This window comes from Miniopterus natalensis, chromosome 12, assembly GCF_054644295.1.
Source record: "Miniopterus natalensis isolate mMinNat1 chromosome 12, mMinNat1.hap1, whole genome shotgun sequence".
Taxonomy (NCBI): domain Eukaryota; kingdom Metazoa; phylum Chordata; class Mammalia; order Chiroptera; family Miniopteridae; genus Miniopterus; species Miniopterus natalensis.
The window spans coordinates 73,132,065-73,152,669 of record NC_142092.1 but is presented as its reverse complement, the minus strand read 5'-3'; the positions used below and the strand labels follow the sequence as shown (position 1 = coordinate 73,152,669).

General features: G+C 54.6%; 1 protein-coding gene across 3 annotated transcripts; it reads right to left on the bottom strand.

Moving 5' to 3' along the window:
- Positions 1-802: 802 nt before the first annotated feature.
- KYAT1 (kynurenine aminotransferase 1) lies at positions 803-20,587 on the bottom strand. 3 transcript variants are annotated; one of them, XM_087823044.1, is made up of 13 exons: positions 20,422-20,587; positions 6,690-6,748; positions 5,759-5,906; positions 4,912-5,061; positions 4,744-4,830; positions 4,410-4,538; positions 3,058-3,178; positions 2,670-2,746; positions 2,454-2,543; positions 2,178-2,364; positions 2,018-2,097; positions 1,417-1,503; positions 803-1,324 (listed from the first exon to the last, which is right to left on the bottom strand). In XM_087823044.1, the coding sequence occupies exons 1-13, from the start codon at positions 20,557-20,559 to the stop codon at positions 1,259-1,261; spliced, it is 1,419 nt and encodes a 472-aa protein (XP_087679170.1). In that variant the 5' UTR covers positions 20,560-20,587; the 3' UTR covers positions 803-1,258. The 3 variants fall into 3 exon arrangements, with proteins under 3 accessions (XP_087679170.1, XP_016052134.2, XP_087679171.1); XM_016196648.2 differs by lacking the exon at positions 20,422-20,587 and adding an exon at positions 8,896-9,076; XM_087823045.1 differs by lacking the exon at positions 4,912-5,061.
- Between the last annotated feature and the right edge of the window lie 18 nt (positions 20,588-20,605).

Genomic DNA, 20,605 nt, shown 5'->3' with positions numbered 1-20,605 from the left:
TACCACAGAGAATAGTTCCATTGCCCTAAAAATCGTGTGCTCCACCTACGCCCTTCCAGGCCCCAGGCAAACACTGATCTTTTTCTTGTTTTAAGAATAGTTTATTGATGTTTAGAGAGAGAGGAAAGAAGAGGGAGAGAGAGAAATACTGACGTGAGAGCATAACATGGATCAGCTGCCTCCTACACGCCCCCCACCAGGGATGAAGCCCACAACTCAGGCATGTGGCCTGACCCAGAATCAAACTGGCAACCCTTTGGTGCACAAGAGGACACCCAACCGAGCAACACTGCTCTTTCAGTTTCCACAGTTTCGCTTTTTCCGTGTCACTTAGTTGGAATCAGACAGTATGTAGCCTTTTCAGACTCCCTTCTTTCATTAAACAATATGTATTTGTTTCCTCCATGTCTTCTCTTGAGGCTTGATAGCTAATTTGTTTTTTTTCATTCTCACCAGATATTTTTTCCGTTGCTTCTCAGAGTGGAAGGGAGAGAGAGAGAAACATTGATGTGAGAGGCACATCAACTGCTTGCCTCCCGCACACACCCTGACTGGAGCCGGGGATCAAGCCTGCAACTGAGGTACATGCCCTTTGCTGGGATCAAACCCGAAACCCTTCAGTTTTGGGGTGGGGGTGCTGCTCTAACCACCGAGCCAAACTGGCCAGGGCTCTGGGACTGTTTTACTCCACAAAACACATCTGTACAAAGAGGGGCTAGGACGCGAGGCTCACCAAGGCACCTTCCACCCTGACGGTCCCCATCAGTGGTCGGTGCCAGTGTGAAGCAGAGTGGAGCCTATAAAGGTTTGAATAACTTAAACTTTTATTATGAGCAAAAGCACACAGGCTTGAGGACTTAAGCCTAAGGCACCTTCCCAAGGTCAAGTTTAGATAAGGAAAGGGAGGGCTGCCTAAGCCTTGCTGGGGTCAGAGCTGGGACTCAAGGCCAGTCCACTATTGGATTCTGCCCGTTGAGTCCCAGCCAAGTCTGGTGAGGCCAGAAGGGACCCGAGACCCTGTGACCTGACCGAGGGAGGGGCATGAAAGAGGCCCATGTCAGGCCTCCCCAACCTCTACCACAGGAGTGCAGGCGTGACGGGGAGGTGCTCCCAACTTCCCCAAGACTAAGGGGAGCTCTTTCCTGGAGACGGTCTGTGCCACAGAGAAGGGGTTCACCAGTACCATCTACCCCAACCTGGAGATGACTAAATCCTGGACAAAGAGCCCAACCCAGTGAGGCAGGGCCGAGGGGCGATGTCAAGCCCTGAGCTCATCTCTCCACTCCTGCAGCTTCTTGTCCATGGCCCGGAGTGTAGCTTCATCCTGTGCCAACATAGATTGGTCCTGCTCTTGTCCCCACACCCCAGCAGGCCTCGGGAAGCTTGGGGAGGCCTCCTCTCCCACAGCCCTTTTACCTTCACAAAACAGAAGCGGATATAGTGGTCAAAGAGCTTCTGATGTTGCACGCTGTAGAAGATGGACATCGGGATGGCCACCAAGCCCTGGGGAGGAAGGAGCCGTGTCTCAACAGGGCCTCCCAGCCCAGCAGGCCTAGGCTCCCAGGGCAGAGAGGGTCCATGGCGGCGCGGGGGAAGGAGAGTTAGCTGCAGTGCGGTGCCGCCCAGTGCTACGTCAGGGGCAGAGGAAGAGAATCCCAGAACATCATCCCAAGTCCCTCCTGTGTGCAGAGGGGACATGGGGGCCAAGAGAGGGGTCAAAGCAGAGCCAGAGAAATCAGCCTGAGACTCACAGCTCTGAGCTGGATGCCCTCAGAGCTAATGGGCCAACTCTTTGTACAGATGGTAAGACTGAGGCCCTGGGAGGCCAGGAATTCACTCCTGCCAGTCCACATGGCACCTTCGTGCAAACTGAACAGGCTCCCCATTGCTTGAACGGGCAGAACACTCATGGCAGAGACTGGGCTGGAGTTGGGCCCCTGAGCTCCTTGGTGGGGCCCCTGAGCAGCACCCAGCCTGTAAAACCACAAGCAGGGGCCCTGGAAGAGGCCCCGCCCACCTTGTTCCTGATCATCCACTTGACAAAGCGTCTGTCATAGGGCTCATCCACAGCGCCAGGAAGGTCAGGCATCTTGCTCTCTGGGGGACAGAGGCCATGTTGAGCCCCAGGAGGCCTCCAGCCCCCCCATACCCTGCGCAGCTTGGCCAGTCCCACGCACTGAAGTCTGAGATGTCTGTGACAAAGAAGTAGCTGCCCTGGGGGATCACGGGCCTCAGGCCCACGGACTGCACACTTCGTATCATGTGGTCACGGCTGCGCTGCATGGCCTGCGGGAACTGCACGAAGTAGCTGCTGGGCTGGCCAAAATGCAGCTGCTCCCGCTCCAAGCTCTGGGCCACTGCAGCCTGCAGGGAGGGGATGAAATCATGCTGACCTGAGCCTGCAGCCAGCCAGGCCCTCCCCTCCTCGAGGTGCAGCCTGGGTTCCCCCTCACCTGGGCCTGCGTGGGGCAGTGAAAGACCGAGTTCTGCTGAACGACACGCAGGTGCTTCATGAGGCTGTCGGGGCCCAGGACCCAGCCCACCTAGACAGAAACACAGGCAGGGGCTGAGGCCTTTCAGGGCCCGTCTGGAGGCTTCCTTCATTCCCGGGCCACTCTTCCTGCCAGAGGTCAGGGGGCAGGGGTGACCCCCTAACCTCATCAGCTTACCTTCCAGCCAGTGACGCTGAAGGCCTTGCCAGCGCTGCCAATGGTCAGAGTGCGTTCCCACATGCCAGGGAGGCTGGCTGCTCAAGACCAAAGAAAGCAGCTGCTCAGACAGGGGTGTAGGGGCAGGGAAGGGGTGGTGGCTGGACCCTAGTGGGCACCTGAGCCCTTCACATTTGGAGCTCCAATCAGTGCCATTTACAGGACCTATTTGGGACTGTCCTCGGGACAACCCTGGGTGCCACGGTGCTCCCTGCCCTAGGTCACGTGACCTATGCACCTCCAGACCCTTTGGTCCTGAGCCTCAGGCCTGCACTGACTCCTAGGTCAGGCTCGAGGCCCTGGCACAAATGCCCAGGGGAAAGGGGACACCCTGGCCACTGGGGCTCACCAATGCTGATATGTTGGTGCCCATCGAAGACCAGCCACTGGTAGACCTCGTCCGTGATGCACACCACATCATGCTGCTGGCACAGGCCGGCCACCAGCTCCAGCTCTGCCCTGGAGAACACCTGCGGGGACCGTCCCCAAACAGTGAGGCTGCTCAGAGAGATAAGAGGATCCGGCCAACCCCGGTGCTTCTCTGCCCCATCCTATTTATTCCCCACAACACCAACTCTGTGAGGTTGGTTGTGAGATAACAGAAAAATATATGTTTTGGTCTCTGCCCCTGGTTCCTGGCACAGAGCTCGTGGAACCCTTGTTAATTCCTAAGTGGCTAAGTGCACTTGGAACACCTTTTGCTCTAATGAGGTGACTCTGGGTGGGCTCCTGGACGGGACTGGTCACCAGAGAGACCAAGCCATGATTAGAAGCCTAGAACTATCCACCCCACTTTTCTAGAGAGAGGAGAGGGGCTGGGAATGGAGTTAATGATCAGTTATGCCTATGTGATTAAGCCTCCATAACACCCCAATAGTATGGAGTTCAGAGAGCTTCCAGGTTGGTGGACACATCCACCCGGGAGGGTGATGCACCCCAACTCCACAAAGACCAAAGCGCCTGTGCTTGAGACCCTCCCAGACCCTGCCCTGTGTACCTCTTCATCTGAGTCCTTTATCATGTTCTTTAATAAATTGGTAAACATGAGTGTTTCCCTGAGTCCTGTGAGCTGCTCTAGCAAATTAATTGAACCCAAGGAGGGGGTTGTGGGAAGCTCAGATTCACAGCCCATTGGTAAGAAGTGCAGGTGACCACCTGGACTTGGGACTGGCATCTGAAGTGGGGGGGGGGGCAGTCTTGTGAGGCTGAGCCCTCAGCCTGTGGGATTGGATGCTCTCCCCAGGAACTGAATTACAATGAGTTAAAGTGAAGGACACCTAGCTGGTGTTGTGGAATTGTGCGGTGGGGGGAAAATCCACATATCTGGTGTCAGAAGTGTGAGTGTGGTAGTCGTGTGTGCGTGTGCGTGTGTGTGTGTGTGTGTGTGCGTGAGTGAGACCGGGTTTCCCTTCTCATTGGTTCTGTGACGTTCCCATTTTACAGCTGAGAAAACACTCTAAGCAGTGAAGTCACTGTCTTGGGGTCATGGGGAAGTAAGAATGGGGGCACCCATCCCGTTCCACCAGCAGCCCTCATACCTTCCCTGGGGACTGCTGCCCCTGTCCCAGGGACCTCCAGGAGCCCAGTCCGCACAGCTCTCCCACTCCAGAGGGAGAAACCGAGGCCCCAAGGCAGGTAATCAGTAACAGAGTGGGGACTTGCACCCAGTCCAGAGGGGTCCCCAGAAATTGGTCTTAGTACCTTTCCCAGGGGGTTGCTGGGTGTGTTGAGGATTAGGGCTTTGGTGCGAGGTGTGAACTTGCTGGCCAGCTCCGCGGGGTCCAGCCGCCAGTTGCTGCTGGAATCCAGTTCCCCTTTCTGGGTGGGGGTCTGCAAGAGGGAGGGCAACCCTTACTTACCTGACAGTCAAAGCCAGGGATCTGACCCCCCTTCCCCCCAGGCATCTGCCTCACCCTCCCCCATCCTGGAGAAACTGGCTTCCTTCACTTCCTTCCTTCTTTCCCATTTCCTAGGGTCCAAGACAACATATTTCTAGGACCCCTCTGCCCACCCACACCCCAACCAGCATTCTCACCGGCTTCAGGGACACAAACACAGGGCGACCTCCCGCCATCAATGTCATGGGCTCATAACAATCAAAAAAAGGCTCGATGATGATGACCTAGTACAAGGGTCAAGTTAGCTGGGGTCAGTGTCACCTTGACCCCTCAACCCCACCCGACCCAGGCCCTGCCCCACTCACTTCATCTCCTTCATCCACCAGGGCCTGGAAGGCTGTGAACAGGGCCCCATAGGCACCCACGGTCACCAGCACGTTCCTGAGAGGATCTATCTCATGTCCCAGCAGCTTTCCAAAGAAACTTGCCAGGATCTTTGTCAGTGGTGGGTAACCCTGCCAGGTCAGAGGGGTCAGCTGCCAGGCTCAGCCTGGGCCCACCCAGCAGCTCAGCTGCATCCAGGCAATTTGAGCCTCTTCTAGGGGTGGGCCCAGGGCCAAGTCTGCTCCTGTGGGGTAAGTTCCTCAATCCCCCCTGCGACACCTGCCATGAGACCTGTTCTGTGCCAGTCCAGTGCGCAGGGCTGGGATATGGTGGGGAACGAGAACACGTGCCTTCATGGAGCACAGCCCAATACAGTGCTCAAAGCAGGGGCAACTCTACACCTAAAACATCCCCTGAAAGGAGATGCATATAAACATTTAAAAACCACTGGTCTACTCCAAGGGTTGGGAAATATTTACTGTGACCATTTACAGAAAGAGTTTGAATTTAGAGTCAAATCAATTAGTAGCTTGTCTTTCAGGGCTTGGCTTAGGTGTCACCTCCTCCAGGAAGCCTTTCCTGATCTCCCCTTCTTCCTGCCCCATTTTCCTCCATCACAGCATATCAAGTGCCTTTGTTTTCTGGGTTTCTTCCTTGTTTTTGTTCTGCCTTTCCCCAGACCATGAGCTGTCCCACAGCCTGAAACAGTGGACATACTCAGTGAACACTGAACTATGGCAGGATTGAATTATCTGGGCTCTCCCCTTCCTCCCCCAGGGTCCCATCAGAGGCCTGTGTCCAGGGCCCGGGAGAGGCTGGGAGACTCACAAATGCCTTGGTGTATTGGTTGAGCATGAAGTCCCCACTGACAGCCTGCCGAAAGGCTTCCAAGGCGAAGTCTGGAGGCGGGAAGTCAGGGAAGCCTTGTCCCAGGTTCACAGCGTCACATTCACTGGCCAATTTGATGAACTCCACCCTGGGCAACAAATGGAGGGTCAGCACCAGCTCAGCTCGGCCCTCCACGCCGACCTGGACTTCTGCCTGTTTCTGGGACAGGGTGAGCAATGCACTGGGTTCGTTCAAGAAAAACATGGCACTGGCACTGCCCTGGCCTGAAGATCTGTCAGGCTCCTGATCAGGTGGCTGGGCACTGTGCCAACTGCATGTCTCAGCCCAGGGGCTTTCAAACCTTCAAACCTCAACCATGATCCATAGTGAGAAATCATTTTTTTAAAATCCTCACCCGAGAATATTTTTTCCTTTTCAGAGACAGTGGAAGGGAGAGAGAGATTTATATGGATGTTGAGAGAGACACAGCCGCGACCGGGGCCGGGGATCAAGCCTGCAGCGGAGGTGAGCGCCCTTGACAGGAATCAGACTTAAGACCCTTCAGCCCATGGGCTGACGCTCTAAGCACTGAACAAAACCAGCTAGGACCATCTATTCTTTTAAAATTGATTTTTTTTTTTGAGAGAGAAACATTGATATAAGAAACATTGATCAGTTGCCTCCCATATGTGCCTCGACTGGGGATTGAACCCACAACCTAGGCACGTGTCCCAGTTCTAGAGCCAAGAGTACAGAGCTGAGATTGGAACCCAGACCTCCTGCTTCAGTTCTCGCCTCTCGTGGACTGTGGCTGCAAATCTGTCCTGGGTAACACTGAGTTTCAGCAGACTCAGGGACCAGTACCCTAGCCCTGTCCTGCCCCCCATGTCAGAGGGACACCCACACACCTCCTCGGCCCTGCCCAGCTCACCATGGGTTGTGGTCAATCCCATCCAGCCTTCGAGCCTGCAGCCTTTTGGCCATGGTGAGCTGGAACAGAGCAAACGGAAGGTCAGAGTGGAGGATGTGCCGCAGCCTGCGGTCCCAGGAAGACAGGCAGCTATCCCTCCACCCCCCAACACAGCCCCAGCCACCCGTCCACTCCCAGGGAGGAGGCGGAGATCAGCACTCTCAGATAGCTGGGCTCCAGCCTGCCTCCCCTACCTATGCTCTGCGGACTCCCAGTGCCCAGTGCCTCCCCGTTTCAGCCTGGTACCTCCCATTCCACCTGGCTCCTCCCATTCCACTGGCCTGACTCCTCCCCATTCTGCCTGGCCCCTCCCCCTCCATCCTGGCCCCTCCCATTCACTGACTCCTCCCCACTCCATCCTGGCTCCTCCCGGTCCACTGGCCTGACTTGCCACCTGCCCGGCTGGCCGGCAGGTCCTGAGACAAAGCCACCGACACAATCAGGCTAAAGGCTGCTCAGGAGTGGCTGGGAATGGGGAGGAGCAGGAGGCAGGGGAGGTGGGAGCAGGGAAGGATCATGGCAACAGTGACAGCAGCAGCTTCCGAGGGCAGAGGACTCGCTAAGGTCCTCATTCACGTCTCAGGGCAATCGGCTGGGCCCATTTTAGAGATGAGAGAATAGAGTGGGGTGATGTGTTCAAGGTCACACAACAAAGACACTCAGACCTGTTTGAGATGAGGCCATATACTGACCCAGGTGAACTTGCTCAGCTTTGGGGAGCTCAAGGGCCCTTCTCCAGCCACCCCTTCCTCCCCCGTGTTCCCCTCATCCACTGGTGTACAGACATCGGCCAGGCCCGAGGGCCGCCTTGGCTGGGTGACAATGGCTGGGTGACTAGGTCCTCTTGGCCTCAGTCTCCCCACCAGTATAATGGGAGCATGGGCTTTGTGGTCTCTCAGCAGGTCTATGAGTCTCCCAGCTGGCAGAGAGCAGAGTCAGGTCTCTGATGTTCTCCTCTGAAGATGAAGACATGAGGCTCAGAGAGTGTCGGGGACCTGCCCAAGGTCAGAGGAGGAGCTGGACAGGACCCTGGTCAGGTAGCAGCAACAGCAGGGTTGCCAGCACCAGGCCCCTGTCCCCAGCCCAGGGACCATCTCTATATGGGCCAGGTTCTTCCATAGCCTGGGGGTCCTGCCAATGGGAGCAATTCAAAGAGAGCCCAGCGTAGTGACTGGCACCTAGTGGGTGCTTTGCTGTCCCTTCACTAAATTCCTGACACCCATCACCTGGCACTCAGTACACGTCAAAATCATTTTAATTTTTAATTGACTGATTGATTTGAGAGAGAGAGAGGAAGGGGGAGGGGAGAGAGAGAGAAGTATCAGTCAGTCTGCATGCGCCCCGACCGGGATCAAACCGGCCACCGTTTTGGTGCGTGGGACGATGCTCTGACCCACTGAGCCACACCGGCCAGGGCTCATGTGTGCTTTCCTGTTTTCAGGGTTTTTATATGGAGGTCATGCCGTTGTCAATGGCTTCTGATGTGTGCATTTTTTTGCACCACCCTTCTCTGAATCTGGATGCCTTACAATCATAGCATGAGTCTGGCATTTTCCCCCTTGACTAGTCCAAAAATAGCAGTTCATCTCATGATTGATATGGATTCAATGATACAAGAAATTACTTCTGAATTAGGGGTGCATCGTATTGAATAAGTAACCCAAAGTGAGTCAGGAGCAGTGGGGGGAGTAGAAGTTGGAGTGGGGGAAGTTAGAGGAGGGCTGGGGTAGGAAAGAGTAGAGGGGTTCAGGGGCACAGAGAGAGAAAAAAGGAGGGGAATGAGTTTAGGAAGGAGGTAAAATAGTGGGGAGACTGCAAAAACTTGGGGTGCTCGAAGGAGTGAACTTCAGCGTCACAGCTCTGGGCGGTGAGGCAGCAGTGCCTGTTCTCAGGCTTCTACATAATGGATTTGTTCAGCGAACTGAGTACTGACTGTGGGCCCAACATGGGCCGGGCACAGGGGGCGATGGGCAGCCAGCAGCACCAAGCAGCCATTCAGATGCAGAGCTACAAGTTCTAGATTAGAAGCAAGGGCAAGGGAGGGACCCACACTCAGGGTGTAGGCAGGGAAGGCTTCCTGAAAGAGGCAGCTCATGCACAGGTTTGAAGCCGGGACCAAGCCAGATCCCAGGGGCCCTGGGTCCTGCAGGTGGCAGAGTGCACTTACAGTCTGGTGCAAGCACCGGCTGAGTGGAGCTCCAGCCTTCTTTCTCTGGAGGGGCCCCACCAGACGCACACACAGGGCTGCCGAGTTCCTGAGCATGCCTCCTAGAGCCACAGGGCACTGACGACTTCTCCTCCAGGGGCAGAGGAGAGGGGAGCACCCTGGCCAGAAAACGGCTCCGAGCCCAGGACTTGGGTCTCACACACAGCTCTAATAACAACAACAATAAGGGCTAATATTTACTGAGTGGCCACAGTGCACCAGGCGTGGCAGTAAGTGCTTGTTGCAGGATTATTCCAGTCCTCAAAACCACCCTGTGACGCCTCCCCAACCCCAGCAACCAGGGGGATCCTTTAAAATTGTAAATCACCTCTAATGGAGGGAAAAATTATCCAGAAGATCATGATATATATAAATGGCCAATAAGCGCATGAACACACGCTCAACATCATTAGTCACCAGGGAAATGTCACCGTGAGCTACCACAGCACGCCCAGTAAGACAGCTGCTGTAACAAAGAGGACGGAGCAGCCCTGGCCGGTTTGGCTCAATGGTTACAGCATCGGCCCAAGGACTGAAGGGTCCTGGGTTCGATTCCGGCCAAGGGCACATACCTTGGTTGCAGGCTCCATCCCCGGCCCCGATGCGGGTGTGTGTGGGAGACAACCAATCAATGGTTCTCTCTCTTTCTCCCTTCCACTCTCTCTGAAAAGCAATGGGGGAAAAACATCTTTGAGTGAGGGTTAACAAAAAGATGATGATGGACCGATACAAGGGTTTGAAGACACTGAGATGTCGGAACACTTGTAACTGCATCTAGAAGTGGAAAATGGAAAACACACTAGAAGTTCCTCAAAATGTTAAACCTAGAGTTCCCACACGACCCAGCAATTCCGCTCCTAGGTGGGGACCCAAAAGAAATGAAAACATGTCCACACAGAAACCTGTACATGAGTGTTCACAGCAGCATTATTTGTAACAGTCAAAATGTGGACACAGCCTAAATGCCCACCAACTGATGAACAAAATGTGGTAAATCCGTATGACAGAGTATCCGTCAGTGAGAGGAAATGGAATACTTGCCACAATGGGGATGGATCTCTCAACTGCACTAAGTGAGAGAAGCCAGTCACAAAAGGCTGCAAATTGTATGATTCCATTGATATGAAACAGGCAAACCTATAGGGACAAAGAGTCGATCAGCGATTGATGGCTCTAGGCTGGGAGAGGAGGGGGGATGGGAATGAAGAATGCTGGCTAATGGGTCTGGGGTATCTTTTTGGCCTGAAGAAAATGTTCTAAAATTAGTCTGTGGTCATGACTGCACACGTGTGAATGTACTAAAAACCATCGAAGAGTGCACTTTAAATGGCTGGATTACATGGTGCATGTGTTACTATATCTCAATAAAGTTGTTTTTAAAAATTGCCACGGTTAAAAAAAAAAGAGGCAGTGCCCTTGCGGTGGCCATGGGAATGCGTCTCTCCGGTGTGACTGAGGGGACAGCTGTGTCCTCAGCACCGAGGCCAGACCTCCACACTGCTCCCAGCAGGGCCTGAGGGACAGCGAGACAGGCTGTGGCTGGGAGATGCCCACTCTCCAGGACTCCCATGGCCTTTGCTGGGACTTTCTAAGAACTGCACTGCAGTCCAAGACTTTCCCTCCTGCCTTCCTGCCTTCCTCTCTCCTCCAAGGGGGTCAGGCCCAGCCCTGAAAAAGAAGCCAGTGTTTAGGGTCAGGGGGCTGCTCTGGAGGGCACTGTGGGCACCTGCCCAGAACCCAGGAGTTAGGAGAGAGCGGTGCAAAGGGGAAGGGAGCCAGAGCGGAAGGGAGCCGGGAGATTCCAGGAGCTGAGTGGTCCGTCTGGCCAGAGTTCACCCTCATTTCTCAGAATGGAGTCAGTTCCCGGGGAAATCCTGCAGGAAGCACTGCCTGGTCCCCGTGGCTGAGCACCAGAGCCCGGAGCAACAAAGGGCAGTGTGCTTATCATGGGAGGAGGGACAGTCCACAGTGCATCTCGCCAGGAGATGGCGTAGGTGTGTGTCAGCCTCACTCACCCAGGGGACTGAGGGCAAGGCCAGGTCTGAGCCCAGTGCTGGCCACAGTGGGTGCCCTGTGTTCTAAGGCGACCAACTGGCCCACTTGCCCAGAACTGAGGGGTTTCTCGGGACATGGGATTTTCAGGGCTTAATCGGGGACCAGCCTGGGCCGATGGGGATGGCTGGGCCCCTTCGGTTGGGAGAATGCAGGGCTGGCTGCTCCTGTCCTGGGCTGACATCCTGCTGGATGATCCAGAAGTACCCAGTCCTACACGGACCCTCCTCAGGAGAAGTACCCAGTCCTACAGGGACTCTCCCCAGCACAAGTACCCAGTCCTACAGGGAACTTCCACTGCACCTTCTCACCGCCTGGTTCAAAATCTGTGGGTGCCACTGGCTGCTCTCTGACGTCCTCGCCCATACACTCCACATCCATCAATTCTGCCCTTTCTCCAAGCGGCTAACCTACTCAGCCCTAAGTCAGGCCTTTACCATCTCACTGGGTCACGTGGTAGGAATCATAGGAACACACTTGGCTCTAATGTGCTGAGCTCTCTGCACCAGGCACTACGGGAAGGACTGTACACATGTCATCGGGCCCTTCCAACAGCCCTGGAAGCAGGTGTTATCCTCACCTGCATTAATACGCAAAGACACTGGTAACAATGATAAAATAATAATACCCACATTGAGCTCCTCGAGGTCGGAGGGGGGCCTGCACCACCCAGTGTCCAGCACAGGCAGAAAAACGCTCACACTGGATAAGATCCCAGCTCCTGGCCTTACCCACTCCCCTGCCACAACCTCAGCCCCCCACCTCTTTGGGCACTGCCAGCTCTTGGGGCCGGAGGTGTCCTGGGCCACCTGGCTCCACAGAGGGTGAGGAGAGCCTGTGCTGGACAAGGACATGCTTACCCAGTCTCGCTGCCCCGGGGTTGAGGCTGGACACCAGGGCCGGGCTTTTGCTGCAGGAGGGGACAGTGGCTTCGCTTGGTAGAGTAGGTCCACTACGGGGAGCGTGGACCCACCTTCAAGTGGGACCACTGGCCTCCCTGTCCAGAGTTCTCCCTCTGCCTGGGGCTGACCCAGGGACATCCAGTAGGGCTTCATTCACTGGCACTCATTCAAAGGCACCTGGGGGCCTGGCAGGCAGCCTTTCCCAGGCCACTCCTACCTCTAGCTCCCCAAGCCTCACCCCTCTTCTTCCAGGATGCAGGGCCCCTTTGGCCCATTCCTCTTATTACCCTGAGGTCTGTCCTAAGGGTAATAACAATAGCTTTTATTTACTGTACACTCTTCTGTGCCAAGCAGCCTGCCTGCACCTTATAGGTAAGTTCCATCACTTTTAATCCAAGAGGCTAAGTCACACACCCGAGGCCACAGCTGGCAGGTGGCAGAGTGGAATTGGAGCTCAGGACTCAGTCCTCACTGCCACTGTGGGACAAGGGGAGGCTCTGAGCAGGGACATGATGGATCCCTGGCCACTGACTCCCACTTCCAGAAAGCATCAGAGAAGCATGGGCTCATGGGTGCCCAATGGGAATGAGGGGATCTGGGCCAGTCGCTCATGTTTTGTGGATGGGATACTGAAGGCCAGGGAAGGGAACAGACTCCCCAGGGACCGGTCACCTGTCACAGTCCTGGCATTTTCTCATCCCAGCAGGCTGGCTCTCCCAATGGACATCACGCACCCGCATAGAGTGAGTTGCTCAGTCAACTTTGGTTCAATGCGGGAATGAATGTCTGTCTCTCCCCAGACTGTGAGCTCCACTAGAACAAGGACCCTCTTTCTGTTCATCTTTCTGCATCAACACCCAGCACAGGGCCTGCCACATAGTGGGTGCTACCTTTTCACTGCTTCAGAGAATATGTATGAAAGTTCCATTATATGCTGTGCCCTGTGCTGGCCACCAGGCACACAAGGATAAACAGGACACACCTACCTTTCCTTTGAGGAGCCTACAATCCAAGGAGGCAAACAAGTATCCAGGCCATTTTAATAAAGTGTGAGCCTTAACATGCAAAAGATTCTCACGGATTGAAAGACCAACATCTCAATTAGAGAATAAGTGGGAGAAAGATATAAATTCACACACACAGAATAGTTAATCAACTCGAAGAGATGCTGAACCTTATTATAATTAATAAAATGTAAACTAAAACGAAACACTGTTTTTGCCGCTCAGATAGGCAGAGAATAAGAATACTGAGCCGCCGTATTGATACCACAATGCACTAAAAGTCAGAGTCCACAATCTGGAAAGCACCAGGTAGGGTGTTCACTGGTCTACCTTCTGGAGCACAACTCAATTGTATGTGAGGGAAAAACCAGAGACAATCCGACGTTGTCAACGAGGGGCCGAAGAGATACTCAGGTTACATGAAAAATGCATGTTGACTTCAAAACTTACTACAAAGCGACAGTAATCAAAACGGTGTGGCACCGGCATAGGGATAGACCAATGGAATAAAACTGAGAGCCTAGAAATAAACCCAGACATCTCTGGCCAATTCATTTTTGACAAGGGTGCCAAGACCATTCAATGGGGGAAAGATAATGTCTTCAACAAATGGTGCCAGGACAACCGGATGGCCACATGCAAAGGAAGGTTAGATCTCTACCTTGGTCCATTTACAAAAACTAACTAAAAAATGAATCAATGGTCTTGATCACGTTCTTGATGATGTCCTTGGATGCACGAAAGTTACTTTTCATGAAGTCCAAACACACAATTCACCTTACGGCCTGCCCACCCCACCCCTGGGTATACAGTGAGAAGCAACGCAGATGCATGCTCACACAGAAACCCGTAGGCGAGCGTCAGCAGCAGCGCTATTTGTAACAGCGAGAAGGTGAGGACCCCCGCCCAGAGCCCTTCCACGGGCGGTGGGCCAGCCGTACAGTGGGAGTTATCCAGCCGTGGAAGAGAGCATGCTGCTAGCCACGCCACACGGTGCACGGACCTCAGACACACTGCACCACGTGAGAGCAGCCAGGCCCACGCCGCGCTCCCTCTGACACCGCCTCAGGATGTCTCCCCAGAACAGGCAAGCCCACGGGGTCGGGAAGCAGCCTGGCGGGGGCCAGGACCGGGGAAGGAGGGCGGAATGCTTCTTTAGGGGGTATGGGCTGTTCTTCTGGGGTAATGGAAGAGTTTTGAAACCAGAGAGAGGCGGTGGTTGTGCAACACTGTGAATACACTAAATGCCACCAGTGGACACAACGTATCCTTTCTGCTAGAACAACTTTCGTCATTTATGTCAATAAACTTGCCTTGGCCAGGTTTCTCTGGAGCGTATCTTGAGTTTCTGGAACAGTAAATAGCTGCGGTGTTCACATTCCTACAGTCAGCTATTTCTTTTATCACTGCTTTTATGTTTGATTCAGATTTTTAAAAACTGATTTGAGAGAGGAAAGGAGAGAGGGAGGGAGGGAGAGAAACATCGATTTGTTGTTCCCCTTATTTATGCACCATTGGTTGATTCCTGTATGTGCCCCGACTGGGGATCAAACCCACAATCTTAGCGTACAGGGACGACACTCTAACCAGCTGAGCAACCAGGCCAGGGCTGGATTCGAATTTCACTGTCAGCCCCGCTGGTTGGCTCAGCGGTTAGGGCATCGGCCAGAGGACTGAAGGGTCACAGGTTCTATTCCAGCCAAGGGCATGCACCTCTGTTGCAGGCTCCATCCCCGGCCTTGGTTGGGGCATGTGCAGGGGGCAACCAGTCCATGTCTCTCTCTCACATTGATGTTTCTCTCCCCCCTTGTTCCACTCTCTGAAAAGCAACGGAAAAAATATCCTTGGGTGAGGTTTAAAAAAAAGAAGTTTCACTCTCCGTGTTATCGCTCTGCATCTTTTTGCTGCACTTCCATCTTCGCTGGCCGGCCCCCTCTCTGGATGATCCACTTTTGTAAAATGTGATCTGGGTTTACCTCTGGGAGACAGGCGGCAACACAGCCACATACTTTGCTGTCTGGACACTGAATGGAGTAACGTGCACGGGGGCCACCCGGCGACGGGCTCTGAACGAAGTGATGGGATTGGTCTCGGGCCTTACGCACACCTGCTACTCCATGTCGATTCGTGGACCGAAGACCTAGCGGCAAAACTCATACCTTACGCAATTACTCGTAGCGAATACAGCACGGCAGCTGAAATTCGAATTGTGTTCAGGGACTGGTGTCCTTCGATGAACGTAAGTTAATTTTTTAGCTAAAAATTAAAGTTAAAATTTATTTTAAACGGTGGTACCTGAAACTCACTTGTATCAGAACCGTGCAAAGCAAGGACTGCTTAATTACATATATGGCTGGCTGCATAGAAGGACGTTTTGGGGGAGACCACTAAATTAGTCGTGGCATTCTTTGGGGGATTGGGGTCATATAAACTTCTATACAGTCTGATTTTTTTAAAAAAACTGATTTCAGAGAGGAAAGGAGAGGGAGAGGGAGATAGAAACATCAATGACGAGTCGCTGATCTGCTGCCTCCTGCACGCCCCCCGCTGGGGATCGAGCCTGAAGCCCAGGCCTGCGCCCTGACCGGGAATCCACCTCCTGGTTCATGGATCGATGCTCAATCACTGAGCAACACCGGCTGCGTCTTGTTTTTTGTTTTTTAAATAAGGTTGTGAAGCTCTGGAATCAGACAGAATGTGGGCTGAAGCCACTGATTAGCTTTACGATTTCTGGCAAACTACTAAGCCTTTCCGAGAACACCGTCTGAAACGAGAACGGCAACAGTAGCTGCCTCTTGGGGCTGCAGCGAGACCTCGTCGAGACAACACAGGGGTCCCTAGGGAGCGCTGGGCAGACCCATGTTCAGCAATGTAATCACTGTTATTATTATTATTAAACATCAGTCTGGAGAGAAGCGAGGCCGAGCCGGCAGCTCAGGGGCAGCGGCAGCACTCAGGAGGCCAAACCCGCCGGGACGGCCCCAGGTGACCCTCAGGAGTCCTTCTAGTGCAGCTTCCCAGGCACCTAGGAGCCCGGCTTCCTTGCTGCCAAGCCAGGGGCTGGTGGCCAGTGGCTAGTATCCTCCCCCAACACACGCCTCCATCAGCCTGAGTAGCTATTGGCCACCTTCTTGGCCAGAAGGCACCAAGCCTGGTGACCAACAGGTGAATGACCCCGAGGGAGATGCCGGAGATGCCGCAGTGACCAGTACTGTGACGTGCGCTAACTTCCTGTTGGACTGGCCTTGCAAGCAGCCTGCGATGATACCAGGTAAAGCCTCTTAGCCTGGCTCTGGACTCTGCAGTTCCCATGCTCTCTCCTCTTCCGAACACATAAATCCTTTGCTTCTGGACAGACATTGCCCACCTCTGCTCAGGCTGTACCCCTGCTTGGCAGGCCCTCCAATCCAGTCCCCCGGCAGGGCCCAGCCCCAGCTCTGCCTCCTCTTTGGCGCCTTGTGTCCACCTGGGCCCTTCTCTGAACTCCGAGGGCACCCACTGTGCACCTGACCTCTGTACTAACTTCTCCAATCTTCAGAGCAGCCTGCATGGAAGGCATCATGATCCCCGTTACCTCCCGAGAGGAGAGCGAACACAGTTCCCTCAGCCACGAGAGCCTGGGCTGGGATTCAAGCCCTGGTTCCCCTGTTTCCAAAGTCCAAACTCTTTCCCCAAACATCCCTCTTTCAGGAGATGGGAGCTGCAGGAGACCATCCGCCCTTGGGGACAGGGGTCATGCCTCGTCCAGCCTCCTTCCTGCACAGCGGCTTGCAAGGATAGGCAAGGTGACTTCTGCCCTGCAGGGTGGCCCCACATTACCAAAGCATCTCTATGCAACAAGGACATTTGGTTTTCGTGTTTCACACTAGGTATCTGAGGTGGTTCAGTTCTGCATTGGGCTGATCTGTCCAGGATGGATAGTGTTCCTGGGGTTAAAATGCCAGGGGCTTCCCGGTTGCTGAGAAAACACCAACCTCGGGACCTCCGGAGAAAGGGCCCGGAGAGGGGTACAATGCCCAGGCAGGGCCAGTCTGTTACTCGAATAGTCATAGAAGATGAAAGCTTAGACTCTGACCTAGGCTTGGACAAAATGTTCCCAGCTGCACTCTGAACTCATTACAGAACCTGGGTGCTCCCTAGGCTCAGCTTCCTTGTCTGTAGAATGGGGACAGTAATGCAATCGTTGGCAAAAAGTGCTTAGCACAGGTCCTGGCCCACAGTGACCTGTAATGATGACAAGCTGTTAATATTTAAACCTAGAAGTCTTTCCGTAAAATTTAGTTAACCAAGCAGAATAGCAAAATGTCTTGTCAGATAATGAGTCCTGTTTTTTTAGGGTCCCCATAAGACAAGTGTTTGGTGAAAACTTGTTGAGTCGATGGTTCTGTACCGAGGGAGATGGCAGCCAGTCTGGGGAGCTCTGACAAGCACACTGACTCATACACAGGCCCCCTGGGTTGGGGACTGGCCAAGGAGAAATGACTTCTGGAGTCTAGACTGCAGGTTCTGGGGCCAGCAGAAGGGTTGGCGGGTGGGGACCTGAGACACAGTAGGTAGGTACTCCACTCCTTATTCCTCCTGGCACAGAACCCAGATGCAAAACTGAAATCTCACTCATTAGGGCAGTTTTTCACGAGGGGCAAAATATATGTATATATATTCAGTGCCTGAAACGTCAGAGAGAGTCACATCAGTTTTACAGATGGAGAAACTGAGGCTCGAAGCAGGGAAATGACTTAAGTGAAATCAGAGTCCTCGAAAAGCACAGACAGACCCTAAGGGTAAATTCAGAGCTTGAACCACTGTCCCAGGGTGAGAGAGTAAGATGTGTGTTTGGGAGATTTTTCAGGGAGTTGGCAGTGCTCGGGGTCTTGTTAGGGCAGAATGACTCCCCTCTGGCTATAGCTGGAGTGACTTTGGCCTGCTGGCTGCAGAAGGGAGGAGCCATGCCCAGCCAGATGTCCAGGCACACTGGCAGCCTGAGAAGCCAGGTGAGCCAAGGCAGCCAGGAAGACAGCCAGGAGCCTCCTGTGCGCACATGTCTATTTACACGGGCAGAGTGGCAGCAAGTTGGCTGTTATTGTGGGCCCAAATGGTGGTGGGGGGGCATCAGTAGGAAGGACTCCCTCATTGCTCTTGACTCTCCTGTTGTTTGTCACCCCCACCTGGATTATAAAATCAGAGTCCTACTCCTTGGAGTTACAGAAGGTAAGCGTGGAGTGGAGGGTGGGAAGCCACAGATTGCCCTGGGAAGTAATACTCTGGGAGGAAAGAGCGGCTCCCACAGAAGCCGGGCGGAACGTTTCTAACCTGCATTGGTCCCCTCCTGCCTTGTCAGTCACCTGCAGCTATGAGGGAGTCTCTGCCTGGGCCTCCAGCCCAGCGGTTCTCAACCTGCTTCATCTCACGGCACACGTAAACTAATTGCTAAAATTCTGCGGCACACCGAAAAATATATTTTTTGCCCATCTGACCAAAAAAAAAAAAAAAGTATAATTTCAACTCATTCACACTGGATGGCTATTGTGCTGGCCGCTGTCTTTTTTTTTTTTAACCTGACAATCTAAGGGAAAAGAGGCCAGTGCCCCTGACTGAACAGTGAGGTGTTGCATGTTGTAAACATTCTTGCACCACAGCAGTTGAAAAGCACATTCTCGAGTGATGAGAGCGCCGGCCCCGTGTATCTCTCACGTCCATGTCTCTCCCCCGGCTCCATGCTCTAAAAATCAATGGGAAAAATATCCTCACTCCCCACATGAGGATCAGAAAGTGAAGGAAAGAAAGAAAGTTGCTGCTCTGGCCTCATCATCTCTCCTGCCAGACATCTATGCATCCTTCAGACTCAACCAGACCTGCTCTGGCCCCACCCGGGTTGAGCGGGGCCTGACCCGCGGGCACGCAGGTGCTGACATCCCCGTGCTAACTGCAGGGCCTGTCACCCTCACCAGACCAGTAAGGCCTTGTGGGGACCCTTTTGGGACAACTTCCTTAACTTCTCTGCACTTAACTCATCTGTAAAACAGGGCTCATCTGCATATAAAGCACAAAGCAGGGCAGGTGGCAGCACTGTGTCGCCCACTGTGGCCCCGGCTGTCGTTTTCATAGCTGGGGACATGGGGGCTCAGGAAGGGCCCTGCCATGTCCACAGTGCCAGGCCCGGAGCGGGCAAGTCCATGGACTCCAGCCTCGAGCCCGGCCTCCGAGGCTGGCCTCTCTCCATCCTGTTTGTCCCACGGGTTCAGTTAGTAACCGACCAAGAAACAGCTACCGGGACACCTGCTCCGGGCTGGGTGGGCGATGGGCGTCGGGTGCTTGATAAAGACACAAACAAACAAACCCTTCTCAGTAGGGGGTGGGTAAGCCAGGCCTGTGGGCATTCGTGGAAAACCCTCCAGGGCTCAAGCCGCAGCTTCTGCGAGGTCCCTCTGAGACGCCCACCTCTCCTATTGGGGCTCTGGGTCTGACCCCCTGGAAAAGGAAGACCCCCCCCAGGGGAGCTGAAACTGGGCCCCAGCGCGGCACCCAGAGAACTGTTACCACCTACACCGCCTTGTTTGGGGGATATGCACGGAGTGGCGGGTTCCCAGGCTCCCCCGCAGTGAGCCACCTGTTGTCCTGGCCGCCATGGCCAGAAGAACACACCTAAGGAACTAACAGTACAGGCAGAGCAAGATCCCTACTGTATAGGACAAGGCCCCACAAGCCAGCCCAATAATCACCCCCCCCCCCAGTTCCCATAGAAAGAACAAACCAGTCACACTCCGGCCAAGCATAGCCCCATCACTCATTGTAAGATGTTGTGTTTAAATCGTTCCTTTTGTGTTGCTAAAGGTCCCCCCTTGTTTCCTGTACCAAAAGCTGACAGCCTGACAAATTATTGGAAACCCCTTTACTGCAATGCCTTTGTGGTTCCTGAGCATAAAGGGAGAAGAAACTGCGGGTTGGGGCTGCAGTTCGGCTCTTACATGGGCGAGACCCCGCAACCGCAGCCGCTGGCCGGCTAATAAAGGCTCCCAAGTTCAAACACAAACTCCGGGGGTCGTGGGTCCCGGGTCCCCCCGAGCATTGGGCCTCTTGCGGGCCCGGCCGCGCACGCTGCTCAGCTGCTGCAGGTTTTGTGTTTTTTTTCCTGCCCCTTCTCTTTCCCGCCTAAGGTTTCCCCGGAGTCGCCCTGCGGGGTCGGTGTCACGTAGGTGCGACCAGCCTGGGAACCGCCTGGGAACCGCGGGGACGCGCCGTCCGCGGGGCTGCGGCGCTGGGGCCTGGCCCGGCTCTGCCCGCAGTTTACCGCGTCCCCTCGGGCCCCACCTTCCCGCCGGCACGACCGCGGGACGGGGGGTGCGGGACGGCGGTGCGGGTGTCAGAAAGCGGGCCCGCGAGAAGCGCGCGCAATTCATTCCCGCGGGCGGCGCTCCGGGCTCCGGGCTCCGGGCACCTTCCCGCGGCCGCTGCGCCGTCGCAGCGGCGCCGACCTTGCAGCTCGGGACTGGCGCCGGGGCAGCACCGCCCAGCAACCACCAGCTACTCACCTCCGCCGGCCGCCTGCGGAGAGTCGCCAAGGACGCCGCGGAGGTGACAGCCGCGCCTGTCCTTTTAAAGGCGCCGGGCCAGGGCGCCGCTACTTCCGCCCCCAAAAGGGCGCCGCTACTTCCGCCCCCAAACAACATGGAGGCGGGAGGAGGAGCAGAAGGAGGAGGAGGAGGAGGAGGGGCT